At 49.2% G+C, this 20,211-nt stretch overlaps 1 protein-coding gene across 2 annotated transcripts in view; it reads left to right on the forward strand.

Annotated features, from left to right (window-relative positions):
- The first annotated feature begins 217 nt into the window (after positions 1-217).
- The window catches only part of nid1a (nidogen 1a), a 98,697-nt gene continuing 78,703 nt past the window's right edge, over positions 218-20,211 (forward strand). For both annotated transcript variants that reach the window (XM_071391266.1, XM_071391267.1), the window contains exon 1: positions 218-516. In XM_071391266.1, coding sequence (XP_071247367.1) covers positions 310-516 — 207 coding nt within the window. In that variant the 5' untranslated portion in view covers positions 218-309. The remainder of the gene's footprint in view (positions 517-20,211) is intronic.

Consider the following 20,211-nt stretch of genomic DNA (forward strand, 5'->3'; position numbering starts at 1 on the left):
AAAATATCTCTACAACCCCATGGCAAAATAGGTCTAATTGCATGAAATTACCTGTGAAACGGCACATTTCTTCTCTACGCCCCATGGCGAAATGTGTAGAATTTGCAGGGAATTCACTTTTTTTTTCTCAACCGTCAAGAGGGGTGCCACTAAAATCTTGTTTAGGGCCCCAAAAAGGGGAGAGCCGGCCCTGGACACAACTCTATCTCTTTGTGATTAATCTGCTGTGGGGCTAGTTCAGTGCAACAGTCTCTCTGCATCAGCGCTGCCTTCGGACTGCTCCACTCCGCGGTCTGTGAAGCTCTAATCATGGCACAGCGGGGGCAAGGATGGCTGTTCTACGCGACCCTTCTTCTGGGATCGGCCGTGTCTGTGTATGGTCTGACCCGGGCAGAGTTCTTCCCGTTCGGCCAAACCACTGGAGACCACGTTCTGGAACAGGGGAATGACCGGTCGCGACAACTAGCGCTGGATAAACCCGTGTTATTCTACGATGGAAAGTTCGATACAATCTATGTAAGTTCAACTTTATCTTACTATAATGTGTATGATTGAGTAGCCACCTAAACAGACTACAGAAAAAAGTTGCATGGAGAGAATTCGGTTATAAAATGTGCGCATTTATTAGTGTGTTGAGTATGCGCCCACGGGACGAATGATTTCCATGGCACAATTAACATGGGTCCAACATGCTGTCGGTTCGACCGATAGTATTCATTTTTTTACTTGTATAAATGAAATGCCATGTTCTACGTGGATATTCATGAGGTATTTATACATATTTTTACGAGGTATATAGATAGAATTTAGGCAAGCAACACTTTGGCAAATCCTCATACAATTTTCATTAGTACAGTGCCTTCAGAAAGTTTTCATACCCTTTGACTGATTCCACATTTTGTTTTACAGCCTGAATTCAAAATGGATTAAATATGATTTTTTTCGCTGACCTACACACAATACCCCATAACGACAAAATGAAAACATGTTTTTCGAAGTTTTTTGCAAATGTATTGAAAATTAAATACAGAAATCTCTCAGTTACATAAGTAGTCACACCCCTGAGTCAATAATTTGTAGAAGCACACATTTGGCAGTGATTACAGCTGTGAGTCTTTCTGGGTAAGGTTCTAAGAGCTGTGAGTCTTTCTGGGTAAGGCTCTAAGAGCTGTGAGTCTTTCTGGGTAAGGCTCTAAGAGCTGTGAGTCTTTCTGGGTAAGGCTCTAAGAGCTGTGAGTCTTTCTGGGTAAGGCTCTAAGAGCTGTGAGTCTTTCTGGGTAAGGCTCTAAGAGCTGTGAGTCTTTCTGGGTAAGGCTCTAAGAGCTGTGAGTCTTTCTGGGTAAGGCTCTAAGAGCTGTGAGTCTTTCTGGGTAAGGCTCTAAGAACTGTGAGTCTTTCTGGGTAAGGCTCTAAGAGCTGTGAGTCTTTCTGGGTAAGGTTCTAAGAGCTGTGAGTCTTTCTGGGTAAGGCTCTAAGAGCTGTGAGTCTTTCTGGGTAAGGCTCTAAGAGCTGTGAGTCTTTCTGGGTAAGGCTCTAAGAGCTGTGAGTCTTTCTGGGTAAGTCTCTAAGAGCTGTGAGTCTTTCTGGGTAAGTCTCTAAGAGCTGTGAGTCTTTCTGGGTAAGGCTCTAAGAGCTGTGAGTCTTTCTGGGTAAATCTCTAAGAGCTGTGAGTCTTTCTGGGTAAGGCTCTAAGAGCTGTGAGTCTTTCTGGGTAAGGCTCTAAGAGCTGTGAGTCTTTCTGAGTAAGGGTCTAAGAGCTGTGAGTCTTTCTGGGTAAGGCTCTAAGAGCTGTGAGTCTTTCTGGGTAAGGCTCTAAGAGCTGTGAGTCTTTCTGGGTAAGGCTCTAAGAGCTGTGAGTCTTTCTGGGTAAGGCTCTAAGAGCTGTGAGTCTTTCTGGGTAAGGCTCTAAGAGCTGTGAGTCTTTCTGGGTAAGGCTCTAAGAGCTGTGAGTCTTTCTGAGTAAGGGTCTAAGAGCTGTGAGTCTTTCTGGGTAAGGCTCTAAGAGCTGTGAGTCTTTCTGGGTAAGGCTCTAAGAGCTGTGAGTCTTTCTGGGTAAGGCTAATAGTTTTCCACACCTGAATTGTGCAACATTTGCCCATTATTCTGTTCAAAATTCTTCAAGCTCTGTCAAATTGGTTGTTGATCATTACTAGACAACCATTTTCAGGTCTTGCCATAGATTTTCAAGTAGATTTAAGTCAAAACTGTAACTCTGTCTTCTTGGTAAGCAACTCCCGTGTAGATTTGGCTTTGTGTTTTAGGTTATTGTCCTGCTAAAAAGTGAATTCATCTCCCAGTGTCTGGTGGAAAGCAGACTGAACCAGGTTTTCCTCTAGGAATTTCCCCAAGCTTAACTCCATTCCTTTTATTTTTTAATCCTGAAAAACTCCCCAGTCCTTAATGATTACAAGCATACCCATAACATGATGCAGCCACCACTATGTTTGAAAATATGGAGAGTGATACTCAGTAATGTGTTGTATTGGATTTGCCGCAAACATAACACTTTATATTCAGGACAAAAAGTGAATTGCTTTGCCACATTTGTTGCAGGTTTACTTTAGTGCCTTGTTGCAAACAGGATGCACGTTTTGGAGAAAAAATGATCCATCCTCAGGTTTCTCCTATCACATTAAACTCTAACGTTGCCCTCATGGTGAAATTCGCTGCTCGACTGAGGGACCTTATTAGCTTGTCATAATAGTCCCATGTGGCTAAGTTGATCCAGTATGGAAATGCACTCATTACTAAGTCACTCTGGATAAGACCGTCCCCTAAATGACGAAAATGTAAAAATAAATAAATAAAGGGATTGAATACTTATTGAATAATTTATTAATAATTGATTTAAGACATTTCAGCTTTTCATTTTTAATTAATTTGTAAAAAAATAAATATATATTACCCTTTGATGGAAATGTAATCCATTTTATAATGGATGTGGAATAAGTCAGGAGTGTCAATGCTTTCTGAAGGACCTGTACATGAGGAGTTGATGCAGGTCGAAGGGTTTAGGTCCTTTACATAGTCACTGCTTTCTGAAGGTGGATTGTGGAATGTGTGTGTGTGTGTGTGTGTGTGTGTGTGTGTGTGTGTGTGTGTGTGTGTGTGTGTGTGTGTGTGTGTGTGTGTGTGTGTGTGTGTGTGTGTGTGTGTGTGTGTGTGTGTGTGTGTGTGTGTGTGTGTGTGTGTGTGTGTGTGTGTGTGATCCCAAAACATTCCAGGTTCCTCAGGGGCTGTTATTGACCTCGAGCCAAAGTCCAGCAAGAATTTTGTTGTGAAATATCTGCCTGCAACCCCCCTCCACACACACACACCACACACACACACACATTCACACACACACACACACTTTCTCAGCCATGAGACACCCCCTCAGTGGAAATACAGAGTGTATCCAGCTAGCGTATCTGAAGTCATTCTGGGTCAAAACACTGCTCTAATTTTAACACCGTGTGCCCAGTGTGTGTGTGTGTGTGTGTTTGTGCAGGGCCGGCCCTAAGCATAAGCAACAGAAACGGTCTCTAGGGGTCCTCGGTCTCTAGGGTTCCTCGGTCCCTTGATGTCCTCGGTCTCTAGGGTTCCTCGGTCCCTTGATGTCCTCGGTCTCTAGGGTTCCTCGGTCCCTTGAGGTCCTCGGTCTCTAGGGTTCCTCGGTCTCTTGAGGTCCTCGGTCTCTAGGGTTCCTCGGTCCCTTGAGGTCCTCGGTCTCTAGGGTTCCTCGGTCCCTAGGGGTCCTCGGTCTCTAGGGTTCCTCGGTCCCTTGGGGTCCTCGGTCTCTAGGGTTCCTCGGTCCCTTGGGGTCCTCGGTCTCTAGGGTTCCTCGGTCCCTTGAGGTCCTCGGTCTCTAGGGTTCCTCGGTCCCTTGGGGTCCTCGGTCTCTAGGGTTCCTCGGTTCCTTGATGTCCTCGGTCTCTAGGGTTCCTCGGTCCCTTGGGGTCCTCGGTCTCTAGGGTTCCTCGGTCCCTTGGGGTCCTCGGTCTCTAGGGTTCCTCGGTCCCTTGGGGTCCTCGGTCTCTAGGGTTCCTCGGTCCCTTGGGGTCCTCGGTCTCTAGGGTTCCTCGGTCCCTTGGGGTCCTCGGTCTCTAGGGTTCCTCGGTCGAGTAGCAGCAGCGTCAAAAAAATGGGGGTGGGGGACAATGCAAATAGTCCGTGTAGCCATTAGTTGTTCAGCAGTCTTATGGCTTGAGGGTAGAAGCTGTTAAAGAAGCCTTTTAGACCTAGACTTGGTGCTCCGGTACCGATTTCTGTGCTGAAGCAGAGAGAACAGAACAGCTTATCCCCAGTGATGTACTGGGCCGTACGCACTACCCTCTGTAGTGCCTAGCGGTCAGAGGCCGAGCAATTGCCATACCAGGCAGTGATGCAACCAGTCAGGATGCTCTCGATGTTGCAGCTGTAGAACTTTTTGAGGATCTGAGGAACTATGCCAAATTTAGTTCAGACTCAGTTTAGACTCATTAAAACTCGTTTTTCAACCACTCCACAAATTTCTTGTTAACAAACTATAGTTTTGGCAAGTCGGTGAGGACATCTACTTTGTGCATGACACAAGTATTTTTTCCAACAATTGTTTACAGACAGATTATTTCACTTATAATTCACTGTATCACAATTCCAGTGGGTCAGAAGTTTAAAAACACTAAGTTGACTGTGCCTTTAAACAGCTTGGAAAATTCCAGAAAATTATGTAATGGCTTTAGAAGCTTCTGATAGGCTAATTGACATAATTGAGTCAATTGGAGGTGTACCTGTACAAACAATAGTACGCAAGAAGAAACACCATGGGACCACGCAGCCGTCATACCGCCATAGTGAAAAAAGTCCCATATCAACATAACCTGAAAGGCCACTCAGCAAGGAAGAAGCCACTGCTCCAAAACTGCCATAAAAAAGCCAGACTACGGTTTGCAACTGCACATGAGGACAAAGATCGTACTTTGTGGAGAAATGTCCTCTGGTCTGATGAAACAAAAATATAAATGTTTGGCCATAATGACGATCGTTATGTTTGGAGGAAAAAGGGGGAGGCTTGCAAGCTGAAGAACACCATCCCAACCGTGAAGCACGGGGGTGGCAGCATCATGTTGTGTGGGTGCTTTGCTGCAGGAGGGACTGGTGCACTTCACCAAATAAATGGCATCATGAGGCAGGAAAATGATGTGGATATATTGAAGCAACATCTCAAGACATCAGTCAGGAAGTTAAAGCTTGGTCGCAAATGGGTCTTCCAAATGGACAATGACCCCAAGCATACTTCCAAAGATGTGGCAAAAAGGCTTCAGGACAACAAGGTCAAGGTATTGGAGTGGCCATCACAAAGCCCTGACCTCAAGCCTATAGAAAATGTGTGGGCAGAACTGAAAAAGCGTGTGTGCGAGCAAGGAGGCCTACAAACCTGACTCGGTTACACCAGCTCTGTCAGGAGGAATGGGACAAACGTCACCCAACTTACTGTGGGAAGCTTGTGGAAGGCTACCTGAAACGTTTGACCCAAGTTAAACAATTTGAAGGCAATGCTACCAAATACTAATTGAGTGTATGTAAACTTCTGACCCACTGGGAATGTGATGAAAGAAATAAAAGCTGAAATAAATCATTCTCTCTACTATTATTCTGACATTTCACATTCTTAAAATAAAGTGGTGATCCTAACTGACCTAAAACAGGGAATTTTTACTCGGATTAAATGTCAGGAATTGTGAAAACTGAGTTTAAATGTATTTGACTAAGATGTATGTAAACTTCCGACTTCAACTGCATATTCTGAATACAGACTGATTATAGAAGGCTCCTCTGGTTCATGGGGGGGCATTCATAGTATGACATGGGGGGGCATTCATATTCTGACATGGGGAGGGCATTCATAGTCTGACATGGGGGGGCATTCATAGTCTGACATGGGGGGGCATTCATAGTCTGACATGGGGGGGCATTCATAGTCTGACATGGGGGGCATTCATAGTCTGACATGGGGAGGAATTCATAGTCTGACATGGGGGGGCATTCATAGTCTGACATGGGGGGGCATTCATAGTCTGACATGGGGGAGCATTCATAGTCTGACATGGGGGGGGCATTCATAGTCTGACATGGGGGGGCATTCATAGTCTGACATGGGGGGGCATTCATAGTCTGACATGGGGGGGCATTCATAGTCTGACAAGGGGGGGCATTCATAGTCTGACATGGGGGGACATTCATAGTCTGACATGGGGGGGCATTCATAGTCTGACATGGGGGGGCATTCATAGTCTGACATGGGGGGGCATTCATAGTCTGACATGGGGGGACATTCATAGTCTGACATGGGGGGGCATTCATAGTATGACATGGGGGGGCATTCATAGTCTGACATGGGTGGGGCATTCATAGTCTAACATGGGGGGGAATTCATAGTATGACATGGGGGGGCATTCATAGTCTGACATGGGGGGGGCATTCATAGTCTGACATGGGGGGGCATTCATAGTATGACATGGGGGGGCATTCATAGTCTGACATGGGGGGGCATTCATAGTCTGACATGGGGGGGCTGTCATAGTCTAACATGGGGTGGCATTCATAGTCTGACATGGGGGGGCATTCATAGTCTGACATGGGGGAGCATTCATAGTATGACATGGGGGGGCATTCATAGTCTGACATGGGGGGGCATTCATAGTCTGACATGGGGGGACATTCATAGTCTGACATGGGGGGGGCATTCATAGTCTGACATGGGGGGGCATTCATAGTATGACATGGGGGGGCATTCATAGTCTGACATGGGGGGGGCATTCATAGTCTAACATGTGGGGGCATTCATAGTATGACATGGGGGGGCATTCATAGTCTGACATGGGGGGGGCATTCATAGTCTGACATGGGGGGGCATTCATAGTATGACATGGGGGGGCATTCATAGTATGACATGGGGGGGCATTCATAGTCTGACATGGGGGGGGCATTCATAGTCTGACATGGGGGGGCTGTCATAGTCTGACATGGGGGGGCATTCATAGTCTAACATGGGGGGGCATTCATAGTATGACATGGGGGGGCATTCATAGTCTGACATGGGGGGGCATTCATAGTATGACATGGAGGGGCATTCATAGTCTGACATGGGGGGACATTCAGTCTGACATGGGGGGGCATTCATAGTCTGACATGGGGGGGCATTCATAGTCTGACATGGGGGGACATTCATAGTCTGACATGGGGGGGGCATTCATAGTCTGACATGGGGGGGCATTCATAGTCTGACATGGGGGGGCATTCATAGTCTGACATGGGGGGGCATTCATAGTCTGACATGGGGGGGCATTCATAGTCTGACATGGGGGGGCATTCATAGTCTGACATGGAGGGGCATTCATAGTCTGACATGGGGGGGACATTCATAGTCTGACATGGGGGGGCATTCATTGTCTGACATGGAGGGGCATTCATAGTCTGACATGGGGGGGCATTCATAGTCTGACATGGGGGGGCATTCATAGTCTGACATGGGGGGGCATTCATAGTCTGACATGGGGGGGCATTCATAGTCTGACATGGGTGGGGCATTCATAGTCTAACATGGGGGGGAATTCATAGTATGACATGGGGGGGCATTCATAGTCTGACATGGGGGGGGCATTCATAGTCTGACATGGGGGGGCATTCATAGTATGACATGGGGGGGCATTCATAGTCTGACATGGGGGGGCATTCATAGTCTGACATGGGGGGGCTGTCATAGTCTAACATGGGGTGGCATTCATAGTCTGACATGGGGGGGCATTCATAGTCTGACATGGGGGAGCATTCATAGTATGACATGGGGGGGCATTCATAGTCTGACATGGGGGGGCATTCATAGTCTGACATGGGGGGACATTCATAGTCTGACATGGGGGGGGCATTCATAGTCTGACATGGGGGGGCATTCATAGTATGACATGGGGGGGCATTCATAGTCTGACATGGGGGGGGCATTCATAGTCTAACATGTGGGGGCATTCATAGTATGACATGGGGGGGCATTCATAGTCTGACATGGGGGGGGCATTCATAGTCTGACATGGGGGGGCATTCATAGTATGACATGGGGGGGCATTCATAGTATGACATGGGGGGGCATTCATAGTCTGACATGGGGGGGGCATTCATAGTCTGACATGGGGGGGCTGTCATAGTCTGACATGGGGGGGCATTCATAGTCTAACATGGGGGGGCATTCATAGTATGACATGGGGGGGCATTCATAGTCTGACATGGGGGGGCATTCATAGTATGACATGGAGGGGCATTCATAGTCTGACATGGGGGGGCATTCATAGTCTGACATGGGGGGGGCATTCATAGTCTGACATGGGGGGGCATTCATAGTCTGACATGGGGGGGCATTCATAGTCTGACATGGGGGGGCATTCATAGTCTGACATGGGGGGGCATTCATAGTCTGACATGGGGGGGCATTCATAGTCTGACATGGAGGGGCATTCATAGTCTGACATGGGGGGGACATTCATAGTCTGACATGGGGGGGCATTCATTGTCTGACATGGAGGGGCATTCATAGTCTGACATGGGGGGGCATTCATAGTCTGACATGGGGGGGCATTCATAGTCTGACATGGGGGGGCATTCATAGTCTGACATGGGGGTGCATTCATAGTCTGACATGGGGGGGAATTCATAGTCTGACATGGGGGGGCATTCATAGTCTGACATGTGGGTGCATTCATAGTCTGACATGGGGGGGGCATTCATAGTATGACATGGGGGGGGCATTCATAGTCTGACATGGGGGGGCATTCATAGTCTGACATGGGGGGGCATTCATATTCTGACATGGGGGGGATTCATAGTCTGACATGGGGGGGATTCATAGTCTGACATGGGGGGGCATTCATAGTCTGACATGGGGGGGCATTCATAGTCTGACATGGGGGGGGCATTCATAGTATGACATGGGGGGGCATTCATAGTCTGACATGGTCGGGGGCATTCATAGTCTGACATGGGGGGGGGGGGCATTCATAGTCTGACATGGTCGGGGGCATTCATAGTCTGACATGGGGGGGCATTCATAGTCTGACATGGGGGGGCATTCATAGTCTGACATGGGGGGGCATTCATAGTCTGACATGGGGGGGCATTCATAGTCTGACATGGGGGGGCATTCATAGTCTGACATGGGGGGGGGCATTCATAGTCTGAGATGGGGGGCATTCATAGTCTGACATGGGGGGGTATTCATAGTCTGACATGGGGGGGGCATTCATAGTCTGACATGGGGGGGCATTCATAGTCTGCCATGGGGGGGGCATTCATAGTCTGACATGGGGGGGGCATTCATAGTATGACATGGGGGGGCATTCATAGTCTGACATGGGGGGGTATTCATTGTCTGACATGGAGGGGTATTCATAGTCTGACATGGGGGGGGGCATTCATAGTCTGACATGGGGGAGCATTCATAGTCTGACATGGGGGGGCATTCATAGTATGACATGGGGGGGCATTCATAGTCTGACATGGGGGGGTATTCATTGTCTGACATGGAGGGGCATTCATAGTCTGACATGGGGGGGCATTCATAGTCTGACATGGGGGGGCATTCATAGTCTGACATGGGGGGGGGCATTCATAGTATGACATGGGGGGGCATTCATAGTCTGACATGGGGGGGTATTCATTGTCTGACATGGAGGGGTATTCATAGTCTGACATGGGGGAGCATTCATAGTCTGACATGGGGGGGCATTCATAGTCTGACATGGGGGAGCATTCATAGTCTGACATGGGGGGCATTCATAGTCTGACATGGGGGGGCATTCATAGTCTGACATGGGGGGGCATTCATAGTCTGACATGGGGGAGCATTCATAGTCTGACATGGGGAAGGCATTCATAGTCTGACATGGGGGGGCATTCATAGTCTGACATGGGGGAGCATTCATAGTCTGACATGGGGGGGCATTCATATTCTGACATGGGGAGGGCATTCATAGTCTGACATGGGGGGGCATTCATAGTATGACATGGGGGGGGCATTCATAGTCTGACATGGGGGGGCATTCATAGTCTGACATGGGGGAGCATTCATAGTCTGACATGGGGGGGCATTCATATTCTGACATGGGGGGGCATTCATAGTCTGACATGGGGGGGCATTCATAGTCTGACATGGGGGGGCATTCATAGTCTGACATGGGGAAGGCATTCATAGTCTGACATGGGGGGGGCATTCATAGTCTGACATGGGGGAGCATTCATAGTCTGACATGGGGGGGCATTCATATTCTGACATGGGGAGGGCATTCATAGTCTGACATGGGGGGGCATTCATAGTCTGACATGGGGGGGCATTCATAGTCTGACAAGGGGGGGCATTCATAGTCTGACATGGGGGGACATTCATAGTCTGACATGGGGGGGGCATTCATAGTCTGACATGGGGGGGCATTCATAGTCTGACATGGGGGGGCATTCATAGTCTGACATGGGGGGGCTGTCATAGTCTGACATGGGGGGGCATTCATAGTCTGACATGGAGGGGCATTCATAGTCTGACATGGGGGGGCATTCATAGTCTGACATGGGGGGGCATTCATAGTCTGACATGGAGGGGCATTCATAGTCTGACATGGGGGGGCATTCATAGTCTGACATGGGGGGGCATTCATAGTCTGACATGGGGGGGCATTCATAGTCTGACATGGGGGTGCATTCATAGTCTGACATGGGGGGGAATTCATAGTCTGACATGGGGGGCATTCATAGTCTGACATGGGGGGGCATTCATAGTCTGACATGTGGGTGCATTCATAGTCTGACATGGGGGGGGCATTCATAGTATGACATGGGGGGACATTCATAGTCTGACTTGGGGGGGCATTCATAGTCTGACATGGGGGGGCATTCATAGTCTGACATGGGGGGGCATTCATATTCTGACATGGGGGGGATTCATAGTCTGACATGGGGGGGGATTCATAGTATGACATGGGGGGGCATTCATAGTCTGAGATGGGGGGGCATTCATAGTCTGACATGGGGGGGCATTCATAGTCTGACATGGGGGGGCATTCATAGTCTGACATGGGGGGGGCATTCATAGTATGACATGGGGGGGCATTCATAGTCTGACATGGTCGGGGGCATTCATAGTCTGACATGGGGGGGGGGGCATTCATAGTCTGACATGGGGGGCATTCATAGTCTGACATGGGGGGGGCATTCATAGTCTGACATGGGGGGGGGGGCATTCATAGTCTGACATGGGGGGGGCATTCATAGTCTGACATGGGGGGGTATTCATAGTCTGACATGGGGGGGGGAATTCATAGTCTGACATGGGGGGGCATTCATAGTCTGCCATGGGGGGGGCATTCATAGTCTGACATGGGGGGGGCATTCATAGTATGACATGGGGGGGCATTCATAGTCTGACATGGGGGGGTATTCATTGTCTGACATGGAGGGGTATTCATAGTCTGACATGGGGGGGGGGCATTCATAGTCTGACATGGGGGAGCATTCATAGTCTGACATGGGGGGGCATTCATAGTATGACATGGGGGGGCATTCATAGTCTGACATGGGGGGGTATTCATTGTCTGACATGGAGGGGCATTCATAGTTTGACATGGGGGGGGATTCATAGTCTGACATGGGGGGGCATTCATAGTCTGACATGGGGGGGGCATTCATAGTTTGACATGGGGGGGCATTCATAGTCTGACATGGGGGGGTATTCATTGTCTGACATGGAGGGGTATTCATAGTCTGACATGGGGGAGCATTCATAGTCTGACATGGGGGGGGCATTCATAGTCTGACATCGGGGAGCATTCATAGTCTGACATGGGGGGGGCATTCATAGTCTGACATGGGGGGGCATTCATAGTCTGACATTCATAGTCGGCTGTTAGTCTCTTTATGTCCTGATGCAGACCCTGTCTGACTATGTGGGCTGTTTGTCTCTCTATGTCCTGATGCAGACCCTGTCTGTCTATGTGGGCTGTTAGTCTCTATGTCCTGATGCAGACCCTGTCTGACTATGTGGGCTGTTTGTCTCTCTATGTCCTGATGCAGACCCTGTCTGTCTATGTGGGCTGTTAGTCTCTATGTCCTGATGCAGACCCTGTCTGTCTATGTGGGCTGTTATTCTCTCTATGTCCTGATGCAGACCCTGTCTGACTATGTGGGCTGTTTGTCTCTCTATGTCCTGATGCAGACCCTGTCTGACTATGTGGGCTGTTAGTCTCTATGTCCTGATGCAGACCCTGTCTGACTATGTGGGCTGTTAGTCTCTATGTCCTGATGCAGACCCTGTCTGTCTATGTGGGCTGTTAGTCTCTCTATGTCCTGATACAGACCCTGTCTGTCTATGTGGGCTGTTTGTCTCTCTATGTCCTGATGCAGACCCTGTCTGTCTATGTGGGCTGTTAGTCTCTATGTCCTGATGCAGACCCTGTCTGTCTATCTGGGCTGTTAGTCTCTATGTCCTGATGCAGACCCTGTCTGTCTATGTGGGCTGTTATTCTCTCTATGTCCTGATGCAGACCCTGTCTGACTATGTGGGCTGTTATTCTCTCTATGTCCTGATGCAGACCCTGTCTGACTATGTGGGCTGTTATTCTCTCTATGTCCTGATGCAGACCCTGTCTGACTATGTGGGCTGTTATTCTCTCTATGTCCTGATGCAGACCCTGTCTGACTATGTGGGCTGTTATTCTCTCTATGTCCTGATGCAGACCCTGTCTGACTATGTGGGCTGTTATTCTCTCTATGTCCTGATGCAGACCCTGTCTGACTATGTGGGCTGTTAGTCTCTCTATGTCCTGATGCAGACCATGTCTGACTATGTGGGCTGTTAGTCTCTCTATGTCCTGATGCAGACCCTGTCTGACTATGTGGGCTGTTAGTCTCTATGTCCTGATGCAGACCCTGTCTGACTATGTGGGCTGTTTGTCTCTCTATGTCCTGATGCAGACCCTGTCTGTCTATGTGGGCTGTTTGTCTCTCTATGTCCTGATGCAGACCCTGTCTGTCTATCTGGGCTGTTAGTCTCTATGTCCTGATGCAGACCCTGTCTGTCTATGTGGGCTGTTATTCTCTCTATGTCCTGATGCAGACCCTGTCTGTCTATGTGGGCTGTTAGTCTCTATGTCCTGATGCAGACCCTGTCTGACTATGTGGGCTGTTAGTCTCTCTATGTCCTGATGCAGACCCTGTCTGACTATGTGGGCTGTTAGTCTCTATGTCCTGATGCAGACCCTGTCTGTCTATGTGGGCTGTTAGTCTCTATGTCCTGATGCAGACCCTGTCTGACTATGTGGGCTGTTAGTCTCTCTATGTCCTGATGCAGACCCTGTCTGACTATGTGGGCTGTTAGTCTCTCTATGTCCTGATGCAGACCCTGTCTGACTATGTGGGCTGTTTGTCTCTCTATGTCCTGATGCAGACCCTGTCTGACTATGTGGGCTGTTAGTCTCTATGTCCTGATGCAGACCCTGTCTGACTATGTGGGCTGTTAGTCTCTATGTCCTGATGCAGACCCTGTCTGTCTATGTGGGCTGTTAGTCTCTATGTCCTGATGCAGACCCTGTCTGTCTATGTGGGCTGTTAGTCTCTATGTCCTGATGCAGACCCTGTCTGTCTATGTGGGCTGTTAGTCTCTCTATGTCCTGATGCAGACCCTGTCTGACTATGTGGGCTGTTTGTCTCTCTATGTCCTGATGCAGACCCTGTCTGTCTATGTGGGCTGTTAGTCTCTATGTCCTGATGCAGACCCTGTCTGACTATGTGGGCTGTTTGTCTCTCTATGTCCTGATGCAGACCCTGTCTGTCTATGTGGGCTGTTAGTCTCTATGTCCTGATGCAGACCCTGTCTGACTATGTGGGCTGTTAGTCTCTCTATGTCCTGATGCAGACCCTGTCTGACTATGTGGGCTGTTAGTCTCTCTATGTCCTGATGCAGACCCTGTCTGACTATGTGGGCTGTTAGTCTCTCTATGTCCTGATGCAGACCCTGTCTGTCTATCTGGGCTGTTTGTCTCTCTATGTCCTGATGCAGACCCTGTCTGACTATGTGGGCTGTTAGTCTCTCTATGTCCTGATGCAGACCCTGTCTGTCTTTGTGGGCTGTTAGTCTCTATGTCCTGATGCAGACCCTGTCTGACTATGTGGGCTGTTAGTCTCTCTATGTCCTGATGCAGACCCTGTCTGACTATGTTGGCTGTTAGTCTCTATGTCCTGATGCAGACCCTGTCTGTCTATGTGGGCTGTTAGTCTCTATGTCCTGATGCAGACCCTGTCTGACTATGTGGGCTGTTAGTCTCTCTATGTCCTGATGCAGACCCTGTCTGACTATGTGGGCTGTTAGTCTCTATGTCCTGATGCAGACCCTGTCTGACTATGTGGGCTGTTTGTCTCTCTATGTCCTGATGCAGACCCTGTCTGACTATGTGGGCTGTTAGTCTCTATGTCCTGATGCAGACCCTGTTTGACTATGTGGGCTGTTAGTCTCTATGTCCTGATGCAGACCCTGTCTGTCTATGTGGGCTGTTAGTCTCTATGTCCTGATGCAGACCCTGTCTGTCTATGTGGGCTGTTAGTCTCTATGTCCTGATGCAGACCCTGTCTGTCTATGTGGGCTGTTAGTCTCTCTATGTCCTGATGCAGACCCTGTCTGACTATGTGGGCTGTTTGTCTCTCTATGTCCTGATGCAGACCCTGTCTGTCTATGTGGGCTGTTAGTCTCTATGTCCTGATGCAGACCCTGTCTGACTATGTGGGCTGTTTGTCTCTCTATGTCCTGATGCAGACCCTGTCTGTCTATGTGGGCTGTTAGTCTCTATGTCCTGATGCAGACCCTGTCTGACTATGTGGGCTGTTATTCTCTCTATGTCCTGATGCAGACCCTGTCTGTCTATGTGGGCTGTTTGTCTCTCTATGTCCTGATGCAGACCCTGTCTGACTATGTGGGCTGTTAGTCTCTCTATGTCCTGATGCAGACCCTGTCTGACTATGTGGGCTGTTAGTCTCTCTATGTCCTGATGCAGACCCTGTCTGACTATGTGGGCTGTTAGTCTCTCTATGTCCTGATGCAGACCCTGTCTGTCTATCTGGGCTGTTTGTCTCTCTATGTCCTGATGCAGACCCTGTCTGACTATGTGGGCTGTTAGTCTCTCTATGTCCTGATGCAGACCCTGTCTGTCTATGTGGGCTGTTAGTCTCTATGTCCTGATGCAGACCCTGTCTATCTATGTGGGCTGTTAGTCTCTATGTCCTGATGCAGACCCTGTCTGACTATGTGGGCTGTTTGTCTCTCTATGTCCTGATGCAGACCCTGTCTGTCTATGTGGGCTGTTAGTCTCTATGTCCTGATGCAGACCCTGTCTGTCTATGTGGGCTGTTAGTCTCTCTATGTCCTGATGCAGACCCTGTCTGTCTATGTGGGCTGTTAGTCTCTATGTCCTGATGCAGACCCTGTCTGTCTATGTGGGCTGTTTGTCTCTCTATGTCCTGATGCAGACCCTGTCTGACTATGTGGGCTGTTAGTCTCTATGTCCTGATGCAGACCCTGTCTGACTATGTGGGCTGTTAGTCTCTCTATGTCCTGATGCAGACCCTGTCTGACTATGTGGGCTGTTAGTCTCTTTATGTCCTGATGCAGACCCTGTCTGACTATGTGGGCTGTTAGTCTCTCTATGTCCTGATGCAGACCCTGTCTGCCTATGTGGGCTGTTAGTCTCTATGTCCTGATGCAGACCCTGTCTGACTATGTGGGCTGTTAGTCTCTATGTCCTGATGCAGACCCTGTCTGACTATGTGGGCTGTTAGTCTCTATGTCCTGATGCAGACCCTGTCTGTCTATGTGGGCTGTTAGTCTCTCTATGTCCTGATGCAGACCCTGTCTGACTATGTGGGCTGTTAGTTACTCTATGTCCTGATGCAGACCCTGTCTGACTATGTGGGCTGTTAGTCTCTATGTCCTGATGCAGACCCTGTCTGTCTATGTGGGCTGTTAGTCTCTCTATGTCCTGATGCAGACCCTGTCTGACTATGTGGGCTGTTAGTCTCTCTATGTCCTGATGCAGACCCTGTCTGACTATGTGGGCTGTTAGTCTCTCTATGTCCTGATGCAGACCCTGTCTGACTATGTGGGCTGTTAGTCTCTCTATGTCCTGATGCAGACCCTGTCTGACTATGTGGGCTGTTAGTCTCTCTATGTCCTGATGCAGACCCTGTCTGTCTATCTGGGCTGTTTGTCTCTCTATGTCCTGATGCAGACCCTGTCTGACTATGTGGGCTGTTAGTCTCTCTATGTCCTGATGCAGACCCTGTCTGTCTATGTGGGCTGTTAGTCTCTATGTCCTGATGCAGACCCTGTCTGTCTATGTGGGCTGTTAGTCTCTATGTCCTGATGCAGACCCTGTCTGACTATGTGGGCTGTTTGTCTCTCTATGTCCTGATGCAGACCCTGTCTGTCTATGTGGGCTGTTAGTCTCTATGTCCTGATGCAGACCCTGTCTGTCTTTGTGGGCTGTTAGTCTCTCTATGTCCTGATGCAGACCCTGTCTGTCTATGTGGGCTGTTAGTCTCTATGTCCTGATGCAGACCCTGTCTGTCTATGTGGGCTGTTTGTCTCTCTATGTCCTAATGCAGACCCTGTCTGACTATGTGGGCTGTTAGTCTCTATGTCCTGATGCAGACCCTGTCTGTCTATGTGGGCTGTTAGTCTCTCTATGTCCTGATGCAGACCCTGTCTGACTATGTGGGCTGTTAGTCTCTATGTCCTGATGCAGACCCTGTCTGACTATGTGGGCTGTTTGTCTCTATGTCCTGATGCAGACCCTGTCTGACTATGTGGGCTGTTAGTCTCTATGTCCTGATGCAGACCCTGTCTGACTATGTGGGCTGTTAGTCTCTTTATGTCCTGATGCAGACCCTGTCTGACTATGTGGGCTGTTTGTCTCTCTATGTCCTGATGCAGACCCTGTCTGTCTATGTGGGCTGTTAGTCTCTATGTCCTGATGCAGACCCTGTCTGACTATGTGGGCTGTTAGTCTCTCTATGTCCTGATGCAGACCCTGTCTGACTATGTGGGCTGTTAGTCTCTTTATGTCCTGATGCAGACCCTGTCTGACTATGTGGGCTGTTAGTCTCTCTATGTCCTGATGCAGACCCTGTCTGTCTATGTGGGCTGTTAGTCTCTATGTCCTGATGCAGACCCTGTCTGACTATGTGGGCTGTTAGTCTCTATGTCCTGATGCAGACCCTGTCTGACTATGTGGGCTGTTAGTCTCTATGTCCTGATGCAGACCCTGTCTGTCTATGTGGGCTGTTAGTCTCTCTATGTCCTGATGCAGACCCTGTCTGACTATGTGGGCTGTTAGTCTCTCTATGTCCTGATGCAGACCCTGTCTGACTATGTGGGCTGTTAGTCTCTATGTCCTGATGCAGACCCTGTCTGTCTATGTGGGCTGTTAGTCTCTCTATGTCCTGATGCAGACCCTGTCTGACTATGTGGGCTGTTTGTCTCTCTATGTCCTGATGCAGACCCTGTCTGACTATGTGGGCTGTTAGTCTCTCTATGTCCTGATGCAGACCCTGTCTGACTATGTGGGCTTTTAGTCTCTCTATGTCCTGATGCAGACCCTGTCTGACTATGTGGGCTGTTAGTCTCTCTATGTCCTGATGCAGACCCTGTCTGTCTATCTGGGCTGTTTGTCTCTCTATGTCCTGATGCAGACCCTGTCTGACTATGTGGGCTGTTAGTCTCTCTATGTCCTGATGCAGACCCTGTCTGTCTATGTGGGCTGTTAGTCTCTATGTCCTGATGCAGACCCTGTCTGTCTATGTGGGCTGTTAGTCTCTATGTCCTGATGCAGACCCTGTCTGTCTATGTGGGCTGTTAGTCTCTATGTCCTGATGCAGACCCTGTCTGTCTTTGTGGGCTGTTAGTCTCTCTATGTCCTGATGCAGACCCTGTCTGTCTATGTGGGCTGTTAGTCTCTATGTCCTGATGCAGACCCTGTCTGTCTATGTGGGCTGTTAGTCTCTCTATGTCCTGATGCAGACCCTGTCTGACTATGTGGGCTGTTAGTCTCTATGTCCTGATGCAGACCCTGTCTGACTATGTGGGCTGTTAGTCTCTCTATGTCCTGATGCAGACCCTGTTTGACTATGTGGGCTGTTTGTCTCTATGTCCTGATGCAGACCCTGTCTGACTATGTGGGCTGTTAGTCTCTATGTCCTGATGCAGACCCTGTCTGACTATGTGGGCTGTTAGTCTCTTTATGTCCTGATGCAGACCCTGTCTGACTATGTGGGCTGTTTGTCTCTCTATGTCCTGATGCAGACCCTGTCTGTCTATGTGGGCTGTTAGTCTCTATGTCCTGATGCAGACCCTGTCTGACCATGTGGGCTGTTAGTCTCTTTATGTCCTGATGCAGACCCTGTCTGTCTATGTGGGCTGTTAGTCTCTCTATGTCCTGATGCAGACCCTGTCTGTCTATGTGGGCTGTTAGTCTCTATGTCCTGATGCAGACCCTGTCTGACTATGTGGGCTGTTAGTCTCTATGTCCTGATGCAGACCCTGTCTGACTATGTGGGCTGTTAGTCTCTATGTCCTGATGCAGACCCTGTCTGTCTATGTGGGCTGTTAGTCTCTCTATGTCCTGATGCAGACCCTGTCTGACTATGTGGGCTGTTAGTCTCTCTATGTCCTGATGCAGACCCTGTCTGACTATGTGGGCTGTTAGTCTCTATGTCCTGATGCAGACCCTATCTGTCTATGTGGGCTGTTAGTCTCTCTATGTCCTGATGCAGACCCTGTCTGACTATGTGGGCTGTTTGTCTCTCTATGTCCTGATGCAGACCCTGTCTGACTATGTGGGCTGTTTGTCTCTCTATGTCCTGATGCAGACCCTGTCTGTCTATGTGGGCTGTTTGTCTCTCTATGTCCTGATGCAGACCCTGTCTGTCTATGTGGGCTGTTTGTCTCTCTATGTCCTGATGCAGACCCTGTCTGTCTATGTGGGCTGTTAGTCTCTATGTCCTGATGCAGATCCTGTCTGACTATGTGGGCTGTTTGTCTCTCTATGTCCTGATGCAGACCCTGTCTGTCTATGTGGGCTGTTTGTCTCTCTATGTCCTGATGCAGACCCTGTCTGTCTATGTGGGCTGTTAGTCTCTATGTCCTGATGCAGACCCTGTCTGTCTATGTGGGCTGTTAGTCTCTATGTCCTGATGCAGACCCTGTCTGACTATGTGGGCTGTTAGTCTCTCTATGTCCTGATGCAGACCCTGTCTGACTATGTGGGCTGTTAGTCTCTATGTCCTGATGCAGACCCTGTCTGACTATGTGGGCTGTTAGTCTCTATGTCCTGATGCAGACCCTGTCTGACTATGTGGGCTGTTAGTCTCTCTATGTCCTGATGCAGACCCTGTCTGACTATGTGGGCTGTTAGTCTCTATGTCCTGATGCAGACCCTGTCTGACTATGTGGGCTGTTAGTCTCTATGTCCTGATGCAGACCCTGTCTGACTATGTGGGCTGTTAGTCTCTATGTCCTGATGCAGACCCTGTCTGACTATGTGGGCTGTTTGTCTCTCTATGTCCTGATGCAGACCCTGTCTGACTATGTGGGCTGTTAGTCTCTCTATGTCCTGATGCAGACCCTGTCTGACTATGTGGGCTGTTTGTCTCTCTATGTCCTGATGCAGACCCTGTCTGACTATGTGGGCTGTTTGTCTCTCTATGTCCTGATGCAGACCCTGTCTGACTATGTGGGCTGTTTGTCTCTCTATGTCCTGATGCAGACCCTGTCTGACTATGTGGGCTGTTAGTCTCTATGTCCTGATGCAGACCCTGTCTGACTATGTGGGCTGTTAGTCTCTATGTCCTGATGCAGACCCTGTCTGACTATGTGGGCTGTTTGTCTCTCTATGTCCTGATGCAGACCCTGTCTGACTATGTGGGCTGTTTGTCTCTCTATGTCCTGATGCAGACCCTGTCTGACTATGTGGGCTGTTTGTCTCTCTATGTCCTGATGCAGACCCTGTCTGACTATGTGGGCTGTTAGTCTCTATGTCCTGATGCAGACCCTGTCTGACTATGTGGGCTGTTAGTCTCTATGTCCTGATGCAGACCCTGTCTGACTATGTGGGCTGTTAGTCTCTATGTCCTGATGCAGACCCTGTCTGTCTATGTGGGCTGTTAGTCTCT

This window comes from Salvelinus alpinus, chromosome 3 (genome assembly GCF_045679555.1).
Source record: "Salvelinus alpinus chromosome 3, SLU_Salpinus.1, whole genome shotgun sequence".
NCBI classification, from domain to species: Eukaryota; Metazoa; Chordata; class Actinopteri; order Salmoniformes; family Salmonidae; genus Salvelinus; species Salvelinus alpinus.